This window comes from Elgaria multicarinata, chromosome 19 (assembly GCF_023053635.1).
Source record: "Elgaria multicarinata webbii isolate HBS135686 ecotype San Diego chromosome 19, rElgMul1.1.pri, whole genome shotgun sequence".
Taxonomy (NCBI): Eukaryota; Metazoa; Chordata; class Lepidosauria; order Squamata; family Anguidae; genus Elgaria; species Elgaria multicarinata.
This window is the reverse complement of record NC_086189.1, coordinates 17,478,765-17,501,413: the sequence shown is the minus strand read 5'-3', so window position 1 is coordinate 17,501,413 and position 22,649 is coordinate 17,478,765. Positions and strand designations below refer to the sequence as shown.

Here is a 22,649-nt window from a genome sequence, read left to right as displayed (position 1 = left end):
TTGTTTCTCTAGACCAACAGTAGAAATCCTCAAGCCTGGGGGACAAACCTGACCATCTTGGGGTCCCCCGATGGCCATACCCCTTCCTCCATCTCTTCTCTGCCACTCCATTTGATAGAAGGCAAATAAAATATATATTACTATCCTGTTAAAAGGCTGTTTTGTTGTTGTTTATTCGTTCAGTCGCTTCCGACTCTTCGTGACTTCATGGACCAGCCCACGCCAGAGCGTTCTGTCGGTCGTCGCCACCTCTAACTCCCCCAAAGTCAAGTCCGTCACCTCCAGAATATCATCCCTCCATCTTGCCCTTGGTCGGCCCCTCTTCCTTTTGCCTTCCACTTTCCCTAGCGTCAGCCTCTTCTCCAGGGTATCCTGTCTTCTCATTATGTGGCCAAAGTACTTCAGTTTTGCCTTTAATACCATTCCCTCAAGTGAGCAGTCTGGCTTCATTTCCTGGAGTATGGACTGGTTTGATCTTCTTGCAGTCCAAGGCACTCTCAGCATTTTCCTCCAACACCACAGTTCAAAAGCATCTATCTTCCTTCGCTCAGCTTTCCTTATGGTCCAGCTCTCGCAGCCATAGGCTACTACGGGGAATACCACATTTCCACATTGCCTGCAGAGGAGGAGGCTTCCTTCGCTCTGCCGTCAACAGGCTTTTTTAGCAGGCCACGAAAATAGTCCTTGCTGGCTAGTAACTTTTGTGGGCGTATTTCTTGATCTGATCCAGCACGGCAGTTGATATGTTCTTACTGGGAAATGTCTGCTGACCCTTAATTCCCCCCCCCTTCTGTTTCTTTTCCAGGGAGGCTGCAACACAGGCCTTTCTAAAGGCTCAAGAAAGTGACGGTGTGCTTGCTGCCCGAGAAGTCAGGGGCCTCGCTGAAATCATCAGTAAATGTTACCAGTTTTATTCTGGGCGTTATAGCCTGTGTTCTTAGCCTATGTAGTATTTACCGTATCTTGTTCTGGAACTAAGTTAAAAGGCTATAAAGTGTGCGCGCACACACACACACACACACACACACACACAAACATATATATAGGCAGGGTATTTGAGGATATAACCTTCCAGCGATTTGCTATGGAGAACTCTCATTGACATCTGAATTTTTGTTTCCAAAGAAAGTGCTTGGAGGGATTGTAACCTGTGTGGGTGTTTTTCAGGCTCAATTCCAGAGAATTCTAGAATTTCTGTCTAAGCTTGGGGTCTCTAACCCCGGTCCCCATGATCACCAATGTGATCACAGTCACCTTTCTTTGCCCCTGCCAGGCTCTCTGGCCCTCCTAATTTTTATTTTATTTCTGAAAGGTTTTTTAGTGCACTTTTAAAAACTAAACAAAGTGGGAAGCCCGTGTGCAACCGAGCGAAGTGCTGCCCTCCACGGCCAACTTTCTTTGAGTTAAATTGAGTGGTTTTGTGTTTAGGAGTTCAGACCCCACTTCTGCCCTGTACGTAAATTCTTGGGCCAAGTTACCTTTCTTTTAGCCTCACCAAGTTGTCTTCTGGGAAATGAATGTTTTGTGACCGGCCGTACCCACCCTGGCAGGCATTTTCTGAAGGGGCAAGCCCCACCCCCAGAACAGCCATTTTGTGAGAGTGTTCCCAACACTTATGGATCCATCCCGTCCTCAGCTTCCCCATGCTAACTGCAAGAGCTCACTCTTTTATCTTCACTGGCTACCTTCAAAGCTGCCAAACTCTTTTCCTTCAGCAACACCTGAGCAGGTAAGGCAGGGTTGTGGAGCCTCAAGCCCAGGGGAGAGATGCAGTCCAGTCTTCAAAGGTTCCCAGATGACAGCACCCTCTTCCCCTTGATCCCTCAACTGCCTGGATTTCGTGCATCCCCCCCCACAAAAAAAAAATTCTAAAAGGTTGAAACGCCTCTCCTACGGTTCCCTGAGAGCTCCTCCAGAATTGAATTTGGCCCTTGTACTGAAAGAGTTTCCCCACCCTTGAAGTTGAGTGTGTCCACCTAGTAAGCGGTACAAAACCTTGAACAAAAGTCATTCCGCTTATCCAGAGAGGATGCAATTCTAAGACATCACTGGATTCGTTAGGTATCTCATTATCTTTATCCCAGCATGACCGCAAATCCTGCAGCTGCACAGACAGTCTGACCTTCCTTCCTTCCTTCCTTCCTTCCAGTTCCTGAGAAGAAAAACAGCAACATCATTGACCGTATTACGGAGAGCAAAAAGTGCCGTTACGAAGAAACGGCCACAACGCTAAGGCAGGAGTTGGCACAAATCGGGAAGGTGATTTCATCCCTCCCCACTTTGAGTAAGTGGTTATGTGGGAATCCAAGCATGATACATTTCATTTACCAGACCTGCTTTTCTGCTTCAGGAAATGGAGCGGTGCTTTCTGGATCCCGGGAAGTTGTTTCTAGCCAAGCTGTCTGAATCCGATCAAACCATTGAGTTCCTTTTCCAGTCGGCTGAACGCGACATCAATCTCGATACCTACACCATACACGTGAGGCAGCGAATCTCACTCACACGAGCAGTGCCTGGCAGTTCTCTTTACCTATCTATCTATGTGACCTTAGTCACGAGCGCTCAAAAAGCCTGGTGGGGCTGCTAGGGTTCGACGTTGGGGCTGAAATCCCAGGCCCCGCATCCCAAGCGAGGCCTAAATGCCCACCAAGAGAAATGACAGATCAAGAGGGGCAGCGGGATCAAACGCCATTTGATTCCTGTCAGCGTGGTGGTGCCATGATTGAAATGCGTTTAAAATGCACCACTGCACATGCTCAGAGAGTTGTTTGTTCTTCCGTCAAGTTTGGCAAACGGTTTGGTTGTTTTAGTAATCACTAAAACGGTAATCGTCACATTTGGCCCTGCCCAGTCTGGATTTGTTCCCGCCCCCAGGTAGAATGCCAGCCCCCCCCCCCCCCCCCACGAGGCCTTTCCCATTTTGCAGTTTGAGCCTCGGGCTGAAAAGTTTCCCACCCCTGTTGTGGTTTCTACCACGTCAGGAACGTAGAAGCAGCTTTCCTGCAGGGACTGGTGATTAGAGCCAAAGTGGAATCTTACTGGTGGGTTTCACAATGAAGTATTCATGGCTGTTCTAAAGGGGCCCCCTGTAACACCATTAACATAAGAAGAAGACAAGAAAGCCCCTCCCCAAAGCAATATAAACCATAATCAGCACAGTAAGATAAATAAATAAATAAACAAATAAATACCACAAAACATCATCTAAAAACAAGACAATATGAAAATGGTTCATCCACCGAATACGCAAAATCTCAGCGTAGGATGAACACCGCAGAAGCAACCCGCCACAATTGGGCCATAACGAATGTTCTGTTTCTTCCCGGCAGCACTTTGAGGAAATCTGGGACCTCGTCTTCCAAGAGACCCTAAAAAGGAGGCAGTGGATTAGAGACCTAGACGAAGCCTTACGCAAGGCGGAGGTGGATCGAACCGAACGGGTGAGTCAAAGGTGCTACCTGAGCGATGGGGTGAAATCGGGGGCAGGGCAGCTTTGGTGGGTGGGAGGGGCCACGTTGCCCCCACAACCTGCAGCGCAGGCTGCACCCCTCCCCAACTGCGCTAGAATCCTGGGTTCAAGACCCCTGGTGCCTTACAACCTGTAGCGTCAAAAAGAATTGCTTCTTGCTGGTGCACGCACAAACATACACCTGGTGGGCCCACCAGCACTCTGCTGAGTACTACTACATCTCACCTGAGAGGTGCCCCCATGATTGTTTCTGTCGTACCCTCCCTCTTCCTTGATTTCCAGATCAAAGCCGTGTTTGCCAAATACACCAAGATTTTGGAAGACATTGCCTATATCTTATCCTCCGACGTCCACAGATTCATGCACAAAGAAGCCATGGTAAAAAGGGGGGGACCCTCTTCTTGACATCTGGCGTTATGCAGTAAGATAAAATCAGTTTTTGCATTAGGAAACTGTTTTGTGTAGTTCAGGGATGGGGCAGGTGGGTGGGGGAATGAGTGCAATTCCAGTAGCAAGATGGGGACATTGCGTGGGTGACCGGTGCGTGGGTGTGCGTTCTGGTTCAGGACTACGAGTACGACTACATAGAATAACATGTCAATGTAAACATTGAAGAAATCAACATGGGCTAAGAAAGTGAAGAAAGAACAATAAGGCAGCAAGATATTCAGAACCAAAGGGGAACATCACCCCAAGTGGTTAATAGAGGCCAAGTGTAGATGGATAAAAGAGTCTAGGAAATTGCTTTGGAGAGGGAATACAAAAGAAGGTTTTGCTCCAAATGAAGATTTTCAGAGCCATGATGCCAGATAGTTGAATTGACTTGCGGAGCAACAGAGTTGGAGCCATGGAGTAAATCTCCCCACCATTTTTGTTTGTTAACTAAATGCTATCCTTCAAACATAGGAACATAGGAGGTTGCCTTATAAGGAGTCAGACAATCTAGCCAGTATTGTCGACACTAGTTGGCAGCGGCTCTCAGGGTCTTAGACCAGAATTTTTCCAGCATTAGCTGGAGTTGCCAGGAATCAAACTTGGGACCTTCTGGATGTAAAGTAACTGCTCCATCAATGCGTTAATCCAGACCACAGCGTGTAGCAGAAGCGGAAAGCTCATGTTTTCAAAGCTTTATTCAAACCACGGCACACCCGAACTTTGAAATTTAGGAGTTTTATTTATTGCATTGTGTTTAGAATTTATTGCATCGTGTTTAGAATTTCTGTAAACCACCCAGAGAGCCCTGGCGACGGGAGCGGTATATAAGTGCAATAAATAAATAAATAAAAATACGAGTTCTAACTGCTTTTATTAGAAGATTAATTACCTGCCTCACATCCTCACTTTCTCTGGGGTCTGATCCGCCCCCTGTCTGCCAGCCTGTGTGCCCTTTCCCACAGTGCACTGGGAATCTGCGTTGTTTGTCGCTTGCCTTTATAGTAGTGTCCGCGTCTTCCTCTCCCAGATGATAAACCAGGCCCTCCTGGCCAACCGGAGAGCCATAGCCAGGTTGTTCGTTAATCTGATGGAGGCGGACCTGAAGAGGGAAATCTGTCATCGGGGCAAACTCGAGGCGAAAATAAAGATCTGGAAGGCTGTGCAGAAGGAGCATATCAATTCCAATTTCAGGTGAGGAATTTGGCAAGAGAAGGTGGCGAATCCCGAGAGAAATCCATGTGAACGAACGCTTTGGGTCCGATGGCTGGCAAGTGCTTAGGTAGCCTAGCAGCCTTAAGGGAAAACCACATATTTTCTTGGAACAGCCTCCTTAACTCAGAACACTGCTTGTAACTGAGCCTAAGTCCATGCAACTGAAATAAATGCGTGCCCGTGCCTCGATTTCCCATCCCGGTGGGCTTCAGGCCCTGTGGCCAGATCCAATCCACATGCAGTCCCAATCCCGCTTTCTGGGGTTCCCCGGGTGGGCTCACCCCTGTCCCCTTTCATTGGGTGCTTTCCCAGCTCTTGTGGACTTTCCTTTCCCCGTTCTAAAAGGTTGGCAGGCCTCCCCGAAGGCTTAATTACTGGCTGTAAGAGATGGAAACGGCCATGTGCTGGTATTTTGGCCCCGCCCCTTTGGCTCCACCCCCTTCGCCCCTGGAATTCAGCAGGTCCAACAACCCCCTGCTCTTGTGGCAAAAGTTTAGATGGTGAGCCGCTTGAGGTAGGGGCCTGCCTTCTCACCCTTTGCAAAGCGCCATACCTGTTGTCTCTCAAACTGAGCAAGCCGGTCAGTCCGCAGCTTTAGAAGACCCAGTGGAGCCCTTGCGTCCCGGCGTCTCTGCGGAGGTGGTGGCTGCAATGCCACCTCCTGGCCCATCTGGCACGCTGCTGCTGCTGCTGCTGCAACATAACGGAGAACTGCTCCCTCCTCTGACCAGCTGCCACAGCAGTGCAGAGAGTCCCCGGCTAGGCTCCATTTAAAGCCCTCGGCTTTAAAATCTCCAGAGAGCCCGCGCAGGACACCTAATCTGACGTTTGCTCCCGTCCTGCAGAGAGTTCATGGAAAGTGAACGGATACAGAACCCGAGCGCGGTGAACACGGAACTGGAGAACATGCTGGCAGACCAGTTATCGCTCACCAAAAAGAGGACGGTGCTTTTGTACACTCTGGGGTATGTGGACAGAGCAATAAGATGCAGCTTCTCATATTGATGGGGGTCAGAACGTGGGCGTTTGGGGGCAGGTTCGAGGCTTGGTAGGAAACCGGTCCAGTCGCAGCAAGCATCTCTAGCCATCAGGGACACCTTTGAGTGCAGGTGAAAAGCTGACATGAAAGGAAGCCTACTTTGTTTACTTAGCATCTTTCTACCCATCTTCCTTCCATTATGGTGGGGGTCCTAGTCTCCCCCCAAGCCCCCATTTTCTTTTCAGCCTCCCCAGTCGTAACCCCTCAAAAGTCTTCTGATTTAATATCCTAGCAGTTTCCTCACGCCCAGCCCCACATTGTAGCCCCTCCATTCATTCTCTCCGTTATTCCCCACACCACAATCCCCATTTCCCTTTCGGTTCTCTTCTCCCACCTTCATTTAGCCCCGCCCTTAAGAGACCTGCTCACTTTGGCCTTTCCCTCCCCGAAATCACCCCAAATTACTGCCAAGCAAATAACGTCAAGGTTCATATACTAAGGAGGTTCTCTTCCTTCCTTATCTTCTCAGCAATTTGTTGCCTCCGACACATTCCAAGGCCGAAGTAAACGAATGGTATGACTCCATCATGAACTTAAATAAATGTATAGGTAAGGAACGAAGCTGTTGTCATTGTTATTTAGAACAGGGGCAGCTGGCTGACCTATGTAGCTTTAGGGTTTGCTCTGATTTTCCATGCAGTAGCAGTTTTGGGATCCAGGTGCTCAGACGGGCCTGGGGCATCACATACGAAAATTAAGAAAAGCTCTGAGAGTCTCTACACCAGTGATATATGGCATATTCGTGATTGGCCACTTGCCGAAGTTTGAGGGTCCTTTGGATAATATCGTCAACCTCCGGGATGCCTCCCACGCCTTCCTCTGGAGATCTCGCTTTAAGAAAAACCTGAGATATTCCGTCCTTTTTGAAATAGCGCATTCGTCATTCTTTCCCCTTCAGGATAGCCCCGCCTCTTTTGTCAGGAGACAGGCCCAACGAATTGCCATCTCCTTCTTGGGCAGGTTACTTTGCTCACCTGCTTGCCCTCTGGGAAATACGTGTTTTGTGCCATTTTGTGGGAGCGGCACTCACGACACGCTCTCCGAATTCCAAAGGGGGCGACCGATCTGAAAAGGTTGGGCACCCCTGGTCCAGGGCGAGACAAAATAGTGGGCTGGAGAGGCAAGCTGGGGGAAATTCCAGTAGGCAATCCAGGCAGATGAGGCAGGGGCAAGGAGAGAAGCAGGTTCTGGAGGGTGGCAGAGGGTGAAATGCAAGCAGGAACAGGCAAGGCAAAATGAGACCATGAAGTACTGATATTCCTCGGTGCTTTCATAGTGCTTTGGAGCATTCAAGGAGCTTCACACCTTCACCCCCTGGCTACAGGAAGTTGTGAACGGTTCGTTTCAGATCTTTTCATAGAATCATGGAATAGCAGAGTTGGAAGGGGCCTACAAGGCCATCGAGTCCAACCCCCTGCTCAATGCAGGAATCCACCCTAAAGCATCTCTGACAGAGGGTTGTCCAGCTGCCTCTTGAAGGCCTCTCGTGTGGGAGAGCCCACCACTTCCCTAGGTCACTGATTCCACCGTCGCACTGCTCTAACAGTCAGGAAGTTTTTCCTGATGTCCAGCCGGAATCTGGCTTCCTTTAACTTGAGCCTGTTATTCTGTGTCCTGCACTCTGGGAGGATCGAGAAGAGATCCTGGCCCTCCTCTGTGTGACAACCTTTCAAGTATTTGAGGAGTGCTCTCATGTCTCCCCTCAGCCTTCTCTTCTCCAGGCTAAACATGCCCAGTTCTTTCAGTCTCTCTTCATAGGGCTTTGTTTCCAGACCCCTGATCATCTGCCTTCCTTTTATTTGTTTGTCTCAAGATACCCGCAATGTGCAGTACATGATGAGAATTCGTATCCAGTATGAGAAAGTTTGCCAGGAGTGTTTGTCGAAAGTACAGGAGTGCAAGGTTAGTGGGTCAAGCAGCACTTATTCATTTATTGGAAATATGTCTACTTTGCTTTTTGGCCCAGCTGCAGGACTCCATGGCGGCTGGCAATAAGTGAAAATCAATCCTTAATAAACCGTCCCAGTTTGGTTTATTGCTCCGTAGCCAACCGGGCATCGCTAACGAACAAAATAAGATACTTTTTCAAAGGCACTGGCGACTTGTAAAGGCTTGGAGGGGGTGGGGATCATGATGGAAAATTGTAGTCTTCAGGCCTTAGGTTTTGATTTTGTTCTTCCTGCTGTGGCCTGTTTCCGCAGGTTTCCAGCTGCTGCTCTTTGAAAGTTCCCTGGTGACCAAAGGGGGTGCAACCATTAGTACCCTGGCATGGGTGGGGAAACTCCAGCCCTTGGGGCCAATGTGGCCCACCATGCCAGTCCATCCAGCCTGCAAGGCCTCAAACAAAGACCCACCCCCCTCAGGGCTAGAGGAAAGGGATCCCTGCTGTTATCTCCATCCGATAATCTGATAACAGGTGGGATATCCTCGGCATTCCCAATTGGGAGGGCAAGCAGCGCGCGAAGTACTATGCCTGTGCTACGACCTGGGAGATGGTGCAGGGAGGCAAAGCCAGGTTTCCAGCCGAAGTTGGAGCCCCACTGACATCACGGGGGGGCGGTCCATGCCCACTGGCATCATCAGGCCTCCAGAGGGCTGGGAGGTCCAATTTCGTTTCCGCCCAGCTGACCTAGGGCCAGGTAGCCCCACATCTTTTAGTCCTTGGAGGGGTGATGCCAATTTGCAATGCCTGGCTCTTCCTGGTGGCAAGGGCTGCTGATAAAGGCCTGAGGGGGGGCAGTGATGGTATATATTCACACACACACACGCACCAGATCTTGCCATTTTATTTTTAAGAAAGTGGGCATAATGCAACTGAAATTGAGCCCTTTTATCTCTGGATTCCAGGGGCACAATCTGATTTATTGCAAGCCACGGAAAAAGGCATTTGCGGTGCGTGCCCCTACAGCTGTAGAGTTTATGCCTGCCTGTCCCAAACTTTTGTTCCTGGTTGCCTGGACATGACTCTTACTGGCATAGGTGACCAGGCGACTGCCTTTTTTTTTAACAAGTCTGTATTGTAATCATTATGTAAAGCCGGTGTTAAACGTCCTACCCCACAGGTCCTCAGTGTGGCCTGTGGCACTGTTACCACGCAGCTCACAAATTACTAAGCCATCTTTAAGGTTTCAAAACTGGTGGATGCCTTTGGTAGAGCAATGAGACAGACCACGGTAGGATCTGAACATGTTCAGGTTCCTCTTTCTGTAGACAGCCTTTAAAGCATGGAAAGATTGCTTCTGAGGGGCCCAGGACACAGTAAAGCAAACACAGCACAGACACACAACGCAGTTTGTTATATTTATACCAGAACTTTCCAGAGCTTCAGGGATATTTTTTCTCTCAAATGTATGGCGATAATTGGTTTGGTGTTGAGTTCAACTGGAATTGAACTGTGTTGGTTAAAAAAATAGCCTGTGGTGGTCTCCCTGGCATCCCAGGGCCATCAGGGCAGGCAGTGAAGATGCGTGAAGGAATAGCAGTACTGACTCCCACGACAATGGTTACTCCATGGAGATAATCCACGTCGCTTATTTGTGCATGCCAGTTACCCTTGCCTTTCCTCCCCTCTGTAGCAAAAGCTGTTGGATCTGAAAATTTGCACAGAAAAAGAAGCTGAGAACATTGTGAATCCCAATTTCTTCCAGTTAGTTGGGAAGCTGCAGAGTCGGTTTGAATATGAGGTGGAAAAGATGGATGTAAGTTTGCTGTTGGCCTCCTCTTGACCTGCTTTCTGCAAACTCTCTAAGCTGCGCAGTCCTAGAATCCCAGGACCAGAAAGAGATCTGCCAAAACTCAAGCGGTGGGCCTCCTGCTCTGTGCATTGGAAGCCCCTTGAAGGGAGCCAGTGTGGGTGATTAAGGTCGGATTCAGCAAAGACAAAATCAAGCGTGCCTTCGCATAATAACACATATGTGTGAGAGGATTTTTGGTTTGCATGCCCCAGTTGTTCTAGATTAAGGAGCGGGGTGTGGGGAGGGGGACGGGGGAGATGGGGCTGCCTTTCCCCAAATGCCTGCAAATCCTGGATCCAGCACCCTTTTGCTTGCTTGACTATTTGTGGTTCACGACGGGGTGCAAATAAATGTAATGATAATCTGGATTGCAGCAACCCACCTATATCAGAAGAGCCACAAAGATTGTATGCCCTTAACACACATTATCTGTCATGACCCCCGCCCTCCAGCCCTTGGGTCTTCCAGTGTGCAGCAGAGGATTCTGATGAAGCACAGGTTACTTCCTCAGGAATAGGTCAGCCAGTGCCTTATTCAAGGCCCTCGGGGCCAGAGGACACAGCCCTGCCTTCGCTCTCTGGCTTAGAAAATGAGTCCCTGGCAGGACATCCATCTCCCTAGCCTCACAGAAGTCTCAGGCTGCAGAATCAGGACAGAGCCTTTTAACAGTCCAGTCAGCTCATCCGGTAGGGGCAGAGTGACCATACTACAGGCCTTGTTGGCTGACATAAGGATTCAGTTGGCTTTAGCTCGCTGCTGAGACAACAACTTCCTATTGTCCTAGTAGAAGAGAGTTCCGGCCAGCGGAGCTATTCAGGGCCCTACTTTCTCCCTACCTTGATTTGTGTTCCTGCCTTGAACTGCTAGCTTCCCCTGGGCAGTATCACTGAATAAAATTTGCCCTTGCTGCTTTAAAACTCCCCACCACCACCACCGAGCAATCCACTGAATGGATGGATTGATCCACCGATTAAAATTTTCCGTCCTGATTGCTAGCTCTTTTCTTCCTTCGTTTTCTTTAGACTGACTTGGAGCAGCTGGCCAAACACACAGAGATCAACTGCCGGCACCTCTACCAGTACTTCCAGGATGCTCTGGTCCTCTTGGGCGCTCACCAGCAGGGCCTCTCTCACCAGGAGAATGAGCTTCACAATAAATTGAACGATTGCCGGAACAAGCACGAACACCTGAACAAGGTCAGCGCTGGCCTGGCTTGCCGGTGGCGGGAGCAAGGAAGCAGACTGCAACAGCGTGGGTCACCATGGGCCCCCTTGGCGTGGGGAGAGAGGGGGGTTGGCAGGGCTGTGTGAACTCACGCTCATTTGCACCGCTTCTCCTGTGTTGCACAATTCCGCAGGGGTTTCACTATTTTCCGTCGTCGCGGAGAAAAGAAAACCGCTCTCCCAAAGGGGTGGGCAGCTGGCAGCCGCCACGCGGGTTTCAAAAGCCCCCCGCAAGCGATCCGTACAGGCTGCTGCTTCGACTGATTGGAAACTTGTTTGTTTACTTATTATTACTATTATTTTTATGTGAGAAGGACCGTGTATTAATCTGGGCGTTTGTGCTGATGTAAATCTTTAGAATGCAGTTTGGGTAACTTTAGTCAACTCTCGTCTTGTTTTTATTCTTTGAACATTTTACTTTAAATGCAAAGGCCCTGTGGCTGATGCAGTTGAAGGAATCTTGTTCCGTTTAGACCTTTGTCCATCTCCTAGCAGCCCATGGCTGGTGGTGGTCGTGGTGGTGATGGAAGAAGAGAGAGAAAGAGAGAGACAAAAGAGAGGGCCTGGCACGATTTGGCTCTGGCCCCACCTCTGGCTGGCTTCGGCCTCTCCTAGCTCCAGCACGTAGCCCTTTTCACCCTACCTGATTGATCTACCCATGCAAGCTAATACACGGCGCAGCAGCTTTGATATTTGTCATCCTAACGCCTTTCTTTCTCACGGCAACAGTTAAGGGAAGTTCACCTGGATATATCCGTTGACAAACTGAGGGTCCAAAGCACCGATGAAAAGCTGAAATCCCAGCTGGAGAAGGTTTACGCGGCTTTGGACTTCATCCGAGCTGGGTACGTGGCCGGGCTGCACAAGTGCATAGCAATAAATCCTATGCTGGCCGGGGCTGATGGGAGTTGGAGTACAACCAAATCCAGACAGCCGCTGGTTCCTTGCCCCCTGTTCTTGATTAAAGTTCCTTCAACCTCAACAGGATGGCTTTTTTTTTTTTGTCTTTTAAACCGGCACGGAAATTCTGCGACATTTCAAAGTTCGGTGCCTTTTCAAATTTTGGGATTTAGGTTTGGATATAATTTGCCATCATTTTGATGATTTAAAATAATTTAGTCCAGGTGAAGTTTTCTCAGTTCTTTTGCAAGCCATGTGACAGATATTGTCAAAGGTGTATTGATGTATCTTCGAAACTGATGAATTCTGTTGGCTCTTGCATGCCTGCCAGGTGACTGATTTTGACCCTGTTCAGACGACGCACTCAGCCACAGTGGTTAAGCGTTTTGAGCTCACCATTATGTCTTAGCGTGTCGTGTCAACCATGATTTAGTGCAGTGGTTCCCAAAGTGGGCAGTACCGCCCCCTTGGGGGCGGTGGGATTGCAAAGGGGGGCGCTAAGAGGCAAAGGGGCGTCAGAGGAGCGCTTGAAGTGGTCTTTTCCGAGAAGCGCCTCTCCAGAAGGTCTTAAAACCCAAGGACATATTTATGGGAGAAGGTAGTTTGGTCTCAAGCCATGTAGGGGAAGAATCCACACATGTATTAATACTGTTTAAGAAGAGTCCTTTCAACGGCGAATTGAAATGTTTCAAAAGCACCAAAATGCTAATGAAGAGACATACCCTGCTTGGTGTGCCCCGCCACGCCGGCTGCAAAATAGAGGTGTTCGGTCTCTTTTCCCTCCCTCCCTCGGCAAGCCTGTGGCGGGTGCTTCAGATTTTGAATAAATATTCAATTAATTGTTACTGTTTTGAATTTTATTGTTATTATCTTCCTTAGTGGGTCGTTGAAAACTGCTATTCTGAATAATGACTTTTATAGTGTAGGGTAGGGGGCACTGGCACGAGTTTGTGGAACCAAGTGGGCGGTTACCTGAAAAAGTTTGGGAACCACTGATTTAGTGTGTCATGTGAACCATTCCTCACCATGGGGGCTACATAACCACGGTTTAAACACACTCACCATTTTCTGCAAAAGCGTCAGCAGCCTAACCATGGCTTAGTCCGTTGTCCGAACAGACGTCAAATGCTGGGCATGAATAGTGTGCGTGTGCTGAATATTGCACTGCTAGACAATATATTTGTCAAAATTGGTAGAAGAGAATTTGGGAGCAGGGCGGTGGGGAATTCATTTCAGCTCAGTTAGCGGCTTTGTTTCGTTTTTTAACAGGTATGCCGTCTTCCATCAAGACCTCTTGTCCAAAGTAACAGCTTACCCAGACCATATTTTGCGTGAACTGAATTCTTACAGTGCCTCCCTCAGCCGCTATTTTTCCGTGAAGGACATCTATAAAGGCGTATGTAGAAAACAAATCTATTAATTTGATGCCCTTGTAAATGAGTAGGCAGAAGGCGGGACTTCCCCAACTCGGTGCCCTTCAAATGTATTGGATGGCAACTCCCATCAGTCCCAATCAGCATGGCCAGTGATCAGGGATGATGGGAGTTCTAGTCCAACAGAACCCGGAGGGACCAGTGGCACAGCTAGGTAATTTTAGGACCCAGAATTAAAAGATTTGGGGGGCTTTAGAGTACCGTGTGTACAACTCAAGTTGTGAAGCACAAATAATAATAATAATAATGATAATAATAATACATTTATTTCTTACCCGCCTCTCCCTTTGGATCGTAGAATCATAGAATGATAGAATAGTAGAGTTGGAAGGGGCCTCTAAGGCCATCTAGTCCAACCCCCTGCTCAGTGCAGGAATCCACCCTAAAGCATCCCCTGACAGATGTTTCTCTCCTTGCCCTGCCTCTGCCATTCCATGCTTTATAACTGCTTCTTCATTCCTGGTATGTGAGAACACAGAAAAGAGTCTAATAAAACCAACCCCGATTTTAAAAAAGAGAAATATTCATGAGCATTTCACATTTTAAACTCACTTAAATCATCTTTACGTTCATTTTCATTGTAAACTTTCAACGAAACCAAAGAGAAGAAGGTGGGGGGGGAAACGTAGCTACTTAGATTTGAGTATATCAGTTTCAATGCGTGGATATGAAATGTATGGCTTAAAACCATATATAAACGTCAACAAAAGCAGAGCAAATATCCATATGTATCCGTTCGCACGAGGCAAAACTCGGAAGGGTTCTTTGCTGAGAAGCTACCACTTGCCGTTCAGCGGTTCGCCACACTGGGCAGCAGCATGCAGTTCTTGACAGCATGGGGCAATGCTGAGCCGTCCCTAGCTCCTGCCTTACAGGGTCGTTGTAAGGATTAGAACAAGAGAATGTATCTGAAGGACTCTGAAGACTCTAGAGCAGCCTTCCCCAACCTGGGGCGCTCCAGATGTGTTGGACTGCATCTCCCAGAATGCCCCAGCTGGCTGGGGCATTCTGGGAGTTGTAGTCCAACACATCTGGAGCGGCCCAGGTTGGGGAAGGCTGCTGTAGAACATTATATAAATGCCACGTAGTCAGTATTATTATTCATTCAGAAAAAGCTAATTGATCTTAACTGTTCCCCTTCTTAACACCTGACATCTTTTCTTTTTCCACCCATTAAAACTTTTGTTCAGAGTCCATTAAAGAAAGCAGAGGATATGGTTGAAGAGGAAGGTAATTTTCATTTCCCATTATGTTGTTGTTGTTGTTATTATTATTATTTTAAAGAATTCTGCCTCTTCGGTAAGGTGATACGCTGTTGCAGACGACTCTACCCATTCTCCCCTATGCTTGGAATGCCTTCCGTGACTACCGTATTTCTTCGATTGTAAGACGCCATCGATTGTAAGACGCACACTAATTTCAGTACCACCAACAGAAAAAAAAAAACCTAAGACACACCCGCGATTCTAAGACGCACCCCATTTTTAGAGATGTTTATATGGGGGAAAAAGTGTGTCTTAGAATCGAAGAAATAGGGTATCTCCGTGTATTGCCTTATGTGCACCATTTTATCCTTGATAATGGTGACACCCAGAGGACAAGTCACGTGCCCTGAAGATTTAGTACAAGGCGGAGGTGGGGTCGGAGCTTCAACACTTTAAGCAACGGCTTGGAACCCTCCTTTTTCAGTAGCAACACAAGCCTATTTCCCTTCTTTTTCTTGGTGGCTGGGCAGAGGAAAACAACAGCCTGCAGCTGCCGCTGCCACCTTCATTTCCTAAGAAGGTCTCTGGGCCCCACGGGTGGCCCTGGGGCATTCATGGGGAATGAAAACAGCAGCGCCTGGAAGCCCTTGCTTCAGTCTGAAGTGATCCCAGGTGCCAATCTGTTAATAATTTAAAGTGTGAGGGGTACACCAGCTCGGTGGGCCCCACTTGCTTTCTTTTCCTTTCCACTCCCATCTGCTCTCTCTCTCTCTCTCTCTCTCTCTCTCTCTCTCTCTCCCTCCCCGCTTGTTGAATTTAGACTGTAGGCTTTGTGGGGCAGGGGACTGCCACCTTGGGTAATGTTCTTCCCTGGAGCCCCATTGCTGGTGCTGCGTTCCTAATCTCTTGCTTTATGCACTTTGCGCAGAAACAGCCGAGGATGCACAAGAGGCCGAAGGTGCGGAGGAGGACTGGGAGGGCGCTTCCGAGCATGAAGATGAAGCAGAGGATCAAGAGGAGGAGGTGGGGGAGGAGGAGGAGGAGGAGGAGATGAAGGTTGAAGAGGAGGATGAAATTCCTGAAGCCAAGGAATCCGACCAGGCAGAGAAAGTGGGAGAAGCCGAGAGCTCTGCTCCAGAAAGTGACGGAACCGGCATCACTGGAGATGGGACAAGTTTTGTCCTAGAAAGTGATGACGTAGAGAAATCCAAGGAAGGGAGCACTCCTGTGCAGGAAGCTGGAGAAATCCACGAGGCGGAGGATGCCGCAGAACCAGCGTCGGTGAGCCAGGCGCCTCCCTTTTAGTACCAATGAACACACGCAAAGCGATACCAGAAGCTCTCCTTTCTTTCTGGGTGAGGGTAGGAGGCTGTCGCGTGCACACACACACCCCAGCCTGGGCAGTAGCCCTGAAGGAAAGCAGGGAGCAGAGAAGGTGATGTCGCCCTGCACTTCCAGGGCTGGCAGCTTTAAAGGCGGAGGGGCTGGACCTCAGTGTGGCAGAGGGCCTGGGGTGGGGGCATGCAGAAGGCTCAGTCTCCAGCGTCTTCAGGTCGGGCGAGGAAAGAGTCCTGCCTGAAACCCAGGAGAGATGCTGCTGCCAGTCAGTGGCTCCGTTCAGACAACGGCGATTTGAGAACTCCACGGTGGAGTTTTTACACCACCGTTGAGAAATGTGTTGTCTGGCGGGTAAACTCCATGCAATGGTGGAGGTTTTTTGTTGTTGAAAACACTCCACGCTGAATATCCACGCTGTGCTGAGGAGAGTTCCTGCACAACCGTTGTGCAGTGGGCTCTGGGATTTTCTGCTGCATTGAGTTGGCTTTTCCCACTGGCTATAGAGTTCCCTGGCAAGAGTGGCGAAAGGAGCGAGTGCCACTCTAGGAGAGCCACTGGGATTGGGTTTTTTGCAGCAGTGGCTGATGGGGTACCATGGGGAGGACCGGGGCAGGAAAGAGGGCAGAGGAACTGTTACTCAAAAGCCGTGTTGACTGTTACTCAACTCCACGGTAGTTCAGTCACACAATGATGGAGTTGGAACATGTTGTGTGGTGAGCGCCCCCTAAAAACTCAACTGTGGAGTGGAGTTTTCACACTGCGTTGACTACCGCGTTGTCTGAACTGAGTCAATAATACTGGGCTAGGTGGACCCAGGGTCTGACCCAGTATAAGGCAGCTTCCTAGGTTCCTGTGTCCTACAATTTCGGGATGGGCAGAAGATGAATCTCCAGCTCTTTGGGACTTCAACTCCCAGCGCCCCTGGCCATTGGTCAGGAATGCTGGGATTTGAAACCCAAAACATCTGGAGATCTCCCTTCTGTCCACCCCTGCTTTAGGCGAAGCTCTTTGTCCTCCTCATCCAACTCCATAAACAGCCTTTCTCGGTAACGCCGGGGCCTCCCAATCGTGAAGGCATGAATCACAGCCTTCCTCAACCTGATGCCCTCCAGAGATGTTGGACTTCAGCTCCCAGCATGCCCCAGATATATTGGACTTGAATTCCCAGCATGCCCCAGCCAGCTATCAGAAGAGCATTGGGTCGAGGAAGACTGTTATTGTCACGCTTAATTGAGGAGAAGTAAAGCCTCTTCTTTGCCCTGTCCGAATGGCGAAGCCAGAGGCTTCCATGGCGTCTAGTGATAGTTCCTGAAAACAAATCTTTTCATTCTGGTTGAGCGTCACACCGTGTTCTTTGCCTGCCTACAGGCGAAGTGCTCTGCCACATGCTCAGGGCCAAGAGAAGTGGAGTTCTTCACCACGTCCAGCGGCAGCATCTACAGGCTGAAGCAAAATGCAAAGAAGTCCAAGGTCAAGATGTCAGAGAAATACTACCCTGGGAAAGTGAAAAGCGACGACCTGCCTTCCTACCTGGAGCAGGTGTACCTCTCGGAAAATTTCTTTACGGATGCGAGAAGAGAGTGAGTAGGAAGTCATTCTCTCTCTCTCTCTCTCTCTCTCTCTCTCTCTCTTTCTTTCTTTCTCTGTTTTACAAATGCAAAAACAAAAATTTCTTAAGTTAAGGAGAAATGTTTCAGCAGGTCTTCAAATCCACTAACTCAGGATTGTATGAAGAAATCCCACTTCTTTTCATGGCTCCTGCTGGCTTGCTGGGCAGGCAGAGAGCCAGGAGGCCGCGGCGTCTCCTCCTCCTCCTCCTTCTCACCACCTCCGTTGCCTGGGCCAGAGCAAGAGGCAGCAGGTGGATAAGGCTGGTTGCCATGGTAGAGAGGAGGCGCAACGCCAGGAGACTCTTGCCAGTGGGCCCCCGCTGGCTCGTGGGCCCTCATCAGGCGCCCCACCATGCCTGCTCTCGACACCGGCCTTGGTTATAGCAATTGTGCCCTGTCTCTGCATCTGATTGGATCATTCAGCCCCTCCACAGGCAGAAATGAAGCCAAATTCCTCCGCCTGCAAAGGGAGGCTGCCCGTTGCCTCTTTGTTTCAGTCCCTGCTTCTCTCAGCGAGAGAAACCATCTGCTCAGCAGTTCTGATGGGGAGGACCTGAGAGAGAGGCTCAGCTCCTCTTGAGTCCGGGCGGGTCGTTCTTTCCCGCAGCCCTTGAACGCAGACCTGCCGCAAAGCAGGCCTCCGACATCAACGCTGTGGTCCGTGCCCCATCCCCAGGAGGCAACAGAGTGATCCCAGGAAGTGGGAGATGCCCAGCTTAGGAATCTGACATGTGAGCAGAGTGACGCCTCTCTTTTCCAACCCCAGAATTCGGCTGCAGTTCTTTGAGCACCTGGAGAAGTGGTTTGCCCAGCACAAGTCCAGCGCCTGTGCCGTCGTGGCCGCCAAGAAGGAGGAGCTCAGCTCGGAGCTGCAGCTGCGCATTCACCTGCACGAGCCGAGGCGGGAGCGGATCGAGAAGGCCGTCTACTGCATCAGGATGGGTATCGGTGCCTTTTCACCACATTGGCCGTCTCAGTCCTCTGCACATCAGCCCCTGGGCAGCTTAAACGGCACCGTCCACACGCGGGAGGGAGGGGTCAGCAGGTTCGGGGCACCCCAACAGTTGCAGAAGTACAAACGGCACATAGGCTGGGAAAGGTGGATATGGTGGTGTCAGACTTCTAGGCCTTATAGGCCCCTTCCAAAACTCTACTATTCTACGATTCTATGACAAATCGCCAGGTGGTGGAGCAGGCTGAGACAGACAATTATATTATGCACATCATGTCAAAAGTAAGACCAGAATGAAATGGCCCGGTTGGATACAGTCCCGTTGCCCTGGTTCTGTCTGTGGGATGCTCAGCTGTAAGGCCGGAAGCCAGCCACGCTCCCCTGTTATTGCCCCACCCACCCCCGCGAAACTCCTATTCAGAGGTCTCCTTCCTCTGCAAATGGAGATCTCGTTTAGCTGATAGCGAAGGATAAACTGAGATCCTCCTAGTGGGCTTGTCATCACATCAGAGTGAATTCCACAGCTCAATAATGCGATTTAGGAAGGAGGAGCCTGAACTGCCCAATGAGGGCAGGGCAGGCTCATTGGGCGCAGAACGCTCAATTACTGGGGGGTGGGGGAAGGAAAACTGGGCAGAGGAATGGAAGAAGCTCTGCACGCTGCAACATTTTGTCGCAGCCTCCACTTGTTGCTATTTGTTAACAACTGGGTAAAATTTAGCTAGACCGTACAACCCCCCCAAGCCCCCCCCCATGTTCCCAAGCAGAGACAGGGAACGGTTATTTGTCTGTGTCCATCCTAATATTCAGCCCGCGTGTCCGTGTGTCGGTCAGTGAAGTAAGCTGGCAGCAGCGTTTGACCCCAGAACAACAAAGGGGGTGGGGGGAGATCATTCTTCACGCCACGTGTAATTTAAGGGACTAAACTGACTGCCGCAAGAAGGGACGGAAGCCACGAGCGTTGGTGGCTCTTTATTTATTCGTTTAAAGATCAGTAAAACGAGTGGAACGTTGAAAGCTGCACCCAGCCCCGGGTCCCCCTAGCCCAGTATTGTCGGCACGGACTGGCAGCAGCGGGCTCTCCAGGGTTTCAGGCAGGAGTTTTCCCAGCCCTGCCTGGAGATGCCGGGGATCGAACCCGGGCCCTTCCGCATGCCAAGCAGCAGCAGCTCTGTCCCACGGAGCCACGGCCCTTCCCACGGAGCCTTGGCTGGCTAGCGGTTGTTCACTAAACGGGGCCTCTGCGTTTGGAGGCAGCAAATTTCTGGAGACCAGATCCCGGGACCAGCAACAGGGGAAGGCCGGCCTTTTCATCCCCTGGCCGGGGATGGCCCCCAGAGCACCTGTCTGCCTGCTTGTTAGGAAGAGGATGCGGTCTGAGACTGACCCCAGCGAGGGCTCTTCCGACGGTCTTCTGTGTCAGCCTTCCCCAGCCCTGTGCCCTACAGAGCGGTTGGACGACAACGCCCATCGTCGCTACCCAGCACGACCAATGGCCCTGCTGTTTGGGGCTGATGGGTTTTGTAATCCAACACCTTGGGGAGGGCGCCAGGTTGGGCGCAGGTCTCGGGGCCTCCCTTTCTCTTCTCACTGCCTTTAACCGGGAGCATTCATATAATCATAGAATCATAGACTCATAGAATAGCAGAGTTGGAAGGGACCCACAAGGCCATCTAGTCCAACCCCCTGCTCAATGCAGGAATCCACCCTAAAGCATCCTTGACAGAGGGTTGCCCAGCTGCCTCTTGAAGGCCTCTAGTGTGGGAGAGCCCACAACCTCCCTAGGTCACTGGCTCCATTGTCGTACTGCTCTAACAGTCAGGAAGTTTTTCCTGACGTCCAGCCGGAATCTGACTGCCTATTCCCCCCTCCCTCTCCTTCCCAGCGGAACTGCGGCTGCACAACGAGCGCCTGGCGCGCCACTGCGCCGGCATGGTGGAGGCTCTCAACGCCGAGAGAGCCGCCTTCTTCAAGCTGCGTGACGACCAGAACGACGTCAGCCAAACCTTCCGGCTCCGAATCCAGGACATGGAGAACATGTTCCTGACGGAGAGCAGGGCGGAGAAGTCAGTCTGTGTCCGCGGGGGAACTTCTTGGGACAGGGGAGCAGGGTGGCTCTGAGACCCCCGGGGAACGGGGCGGGGGAGCTTTGCCTCTCACTGGCCGCGTCCGGACAGAGGTCGTCTGTGTGTGTCGAGCTGCTCGGACAGCACACTGAGCCCTGGCTGGGCCGCTCACCCTTCTGCAGCAAACGGTTAGTGTGCAGGGCTATGCAGCCACCCTGGTTAGGAATGGTTCACACGACACACAGAGCCACAGTGGTGAAGCATTTCGAACTAAACACGATGGCTTAGCGTGTCGTGTGAATCATGACTTAACGTAACGTGTGACTACATAAGCATTGTTTAAGCACACTAACCATTCGCTATCCGTGGCTTAGCGTGTCGTCTGAACAGGCCCATGTTTCGCTCAAAATGGTTAACCACTGTGGCTTAGAGTGTCATTTGAACAGGGTCCGTGTGTGTGTGTGTGTGTGTGTGTGTGTGTGTGTACGCTGCAATTCCCTGGGAGAGGAGCGATAGCAGAAAACATGGCCCTGGTCACAGAACTCAACTTCTGGGGAATCTCAGCTTTTGTTTTAAACAAAAAGCATTTTTTTTAAAACTCAGCCTAGCTAGGAGATTATGGGGGTTGTCGTTCAGCCCATGTGGAAGCCACCGGGTTGGGAAAAGGCTGTTTTAGCCCTTACGGCTGAGAAAATAGCCTTGAAACTCCTGCTAAGATCTCAGACGCCCAGAGACGGGGCTGGGAAAGAATGCCAGGAGCTGAGAAATGGCTTCAGCAGCCCCTGGCCCTACTCTCACAGAACAGATCATGGCAAATAAGGGACATTCTCCTAACGTCCTTTATTTGCGTAATTTGTGCAAAGCCACCTTCTGCAAGCTTCGGGAGGACCAGAACAAACGCCAGCAAAACCCGCTGACACAATTTGGGAGAGTGTTGTGGGCGGGCGCTCTCACAAAATGGTTGCCATTGGGGGGGGACGAGGCAGCCTGTTCCTAAAATAGTTGCCCTGGGGAGCCTGGCGAGTCACAAAACCCTCATTTCCCAGAAGGCAAGCTTGTGAAACTAAAAAGAAAAGTCGTTTGCCTAAAAATCTAAGCGTAAGGCCGGGGTTGGGGGCGGGGGCGGCCGGGGGGGCTGAGTTCCAAAATGCAAAGCACCATTTCGAACTCAGATAAAGATGGCGCTGGAGGGCAGCCCTTTGCTTGGCAGCACACCAGCCTCCCAGTAAAAAAACATTTCAAAAGTGTCATGTGAACACGTTTCCCAAGGGATCCTTCCTCTCACCCGCTCCTCCTCCTCCTCCTCCTCCTCAGATTGGTGACTCTCAGCAACAACCTGCACTTGGAGCTGATCAGCCACATGGAAGTGATGCAGCTTTCCTTGCGGAGTTACCGCCAGTACTTGGAAGAAGCGCTGGGGAAACTGCGGGACTCGAACACCGACTTCCTCAGAGCGTGCAGGTGCGCCCGGACCCGTTCAGCGTCTTGCTGTTCACGCCACGTCGATGTTTCTTGTTTTCATTAGGGGTACTTCAGTCCCGTTGAATTCCATTTCGGTTTTTCAACAAATACACGTCCTGTCCCCTTCCCTCCTCTAAATTAGGCTGCCAAAATTGGAGGGGGGGAAGGCTAGTTGGGGGTATGAGGAACTCTGTGGTGTTTTTCACCAGTAGGAGGGAGCCGCTGGCGAAACGGATTCCCCCACCCCCCTGCACTCCTTTGCATGCCTCCTAAATCTGATCTAGAGGGTTGGGGGACCCACCAGAACAGATTTGGGACACATGAGAGGCTGCAGGGTGGGAATAGAGGACAGCGAAGTCCCGTTGCACAAGGGCTGGATCGAACGATAGCAATATTTTTGTGCATGAAAGAACTGCAAGTTACTACCAAACACAAACTCTTGGACCTTGTTCGGATGTAACAGCGGCGATTCCTGGGTTAATTAATTGATTGCGGGGACCCACTCACCCCATGTATCACTTCTGCTTCCAGGAACAATGTACAAATGCGGCATTCGTTGATTGTTTCTGTGA

The 22,649-nt window shown here is 50.4% G+C and overlaps 1 protein-coding gene across 1 annotated transcript in view; it reads left to right on the top strand.

Annotated features, from left to right (window-relative positions):
* CCDC180 (coiled-coil domain containing 180) overlaps positions 1-22,649 on the top strand; it is a 38,922-nt gene that overhangs the window by 952 nt on the left and 15,321 nt on the right. The window contains 20 exon segments of the mRNA XM_063144986.1: positions 806-894; positions 2,150-2,259; positions 2,351-2,479; positions 3,330-3,440; positions 3,752-3,847; positions 4,932-5,095; positions 5,962-6,081; positions 6,625-6,704; positions 7,969-8,057; positions 9,731-9,853; positions 10,912-11,085; positions 11,842-11,957; positions 13,282-13,408; positions 14,636-14,675; positions 15,579-15,673; positions 15,740-15,931; positions 17,357-17,568; positions 18,365-18,540; positions 20,436-20,616; positions 21,931-22,077. Of these exon segments, the coding sequence (XP_063001056.1) occupies positions 806-894; positions 2,150-2,259; positions 2,351-2,479; positions 3,330-3,440; positions 3,752-3,847; positions 4,932-5,095; positions 5,962-6,081; positions 6,625-6,704; positions 7,969-8,057; positions 9,731-9,853; positions 10,912-11,085; positions 11,842-11,957; positions 13,282-13,408; positions 14,636-14,675; positions 15,579-15,673; positions 15,740-15,931; positions 17,357-17,568; positions 18,365-18,540; positions 20,436-20,616; positions 21,931-22,077 (2,571 nt within the window).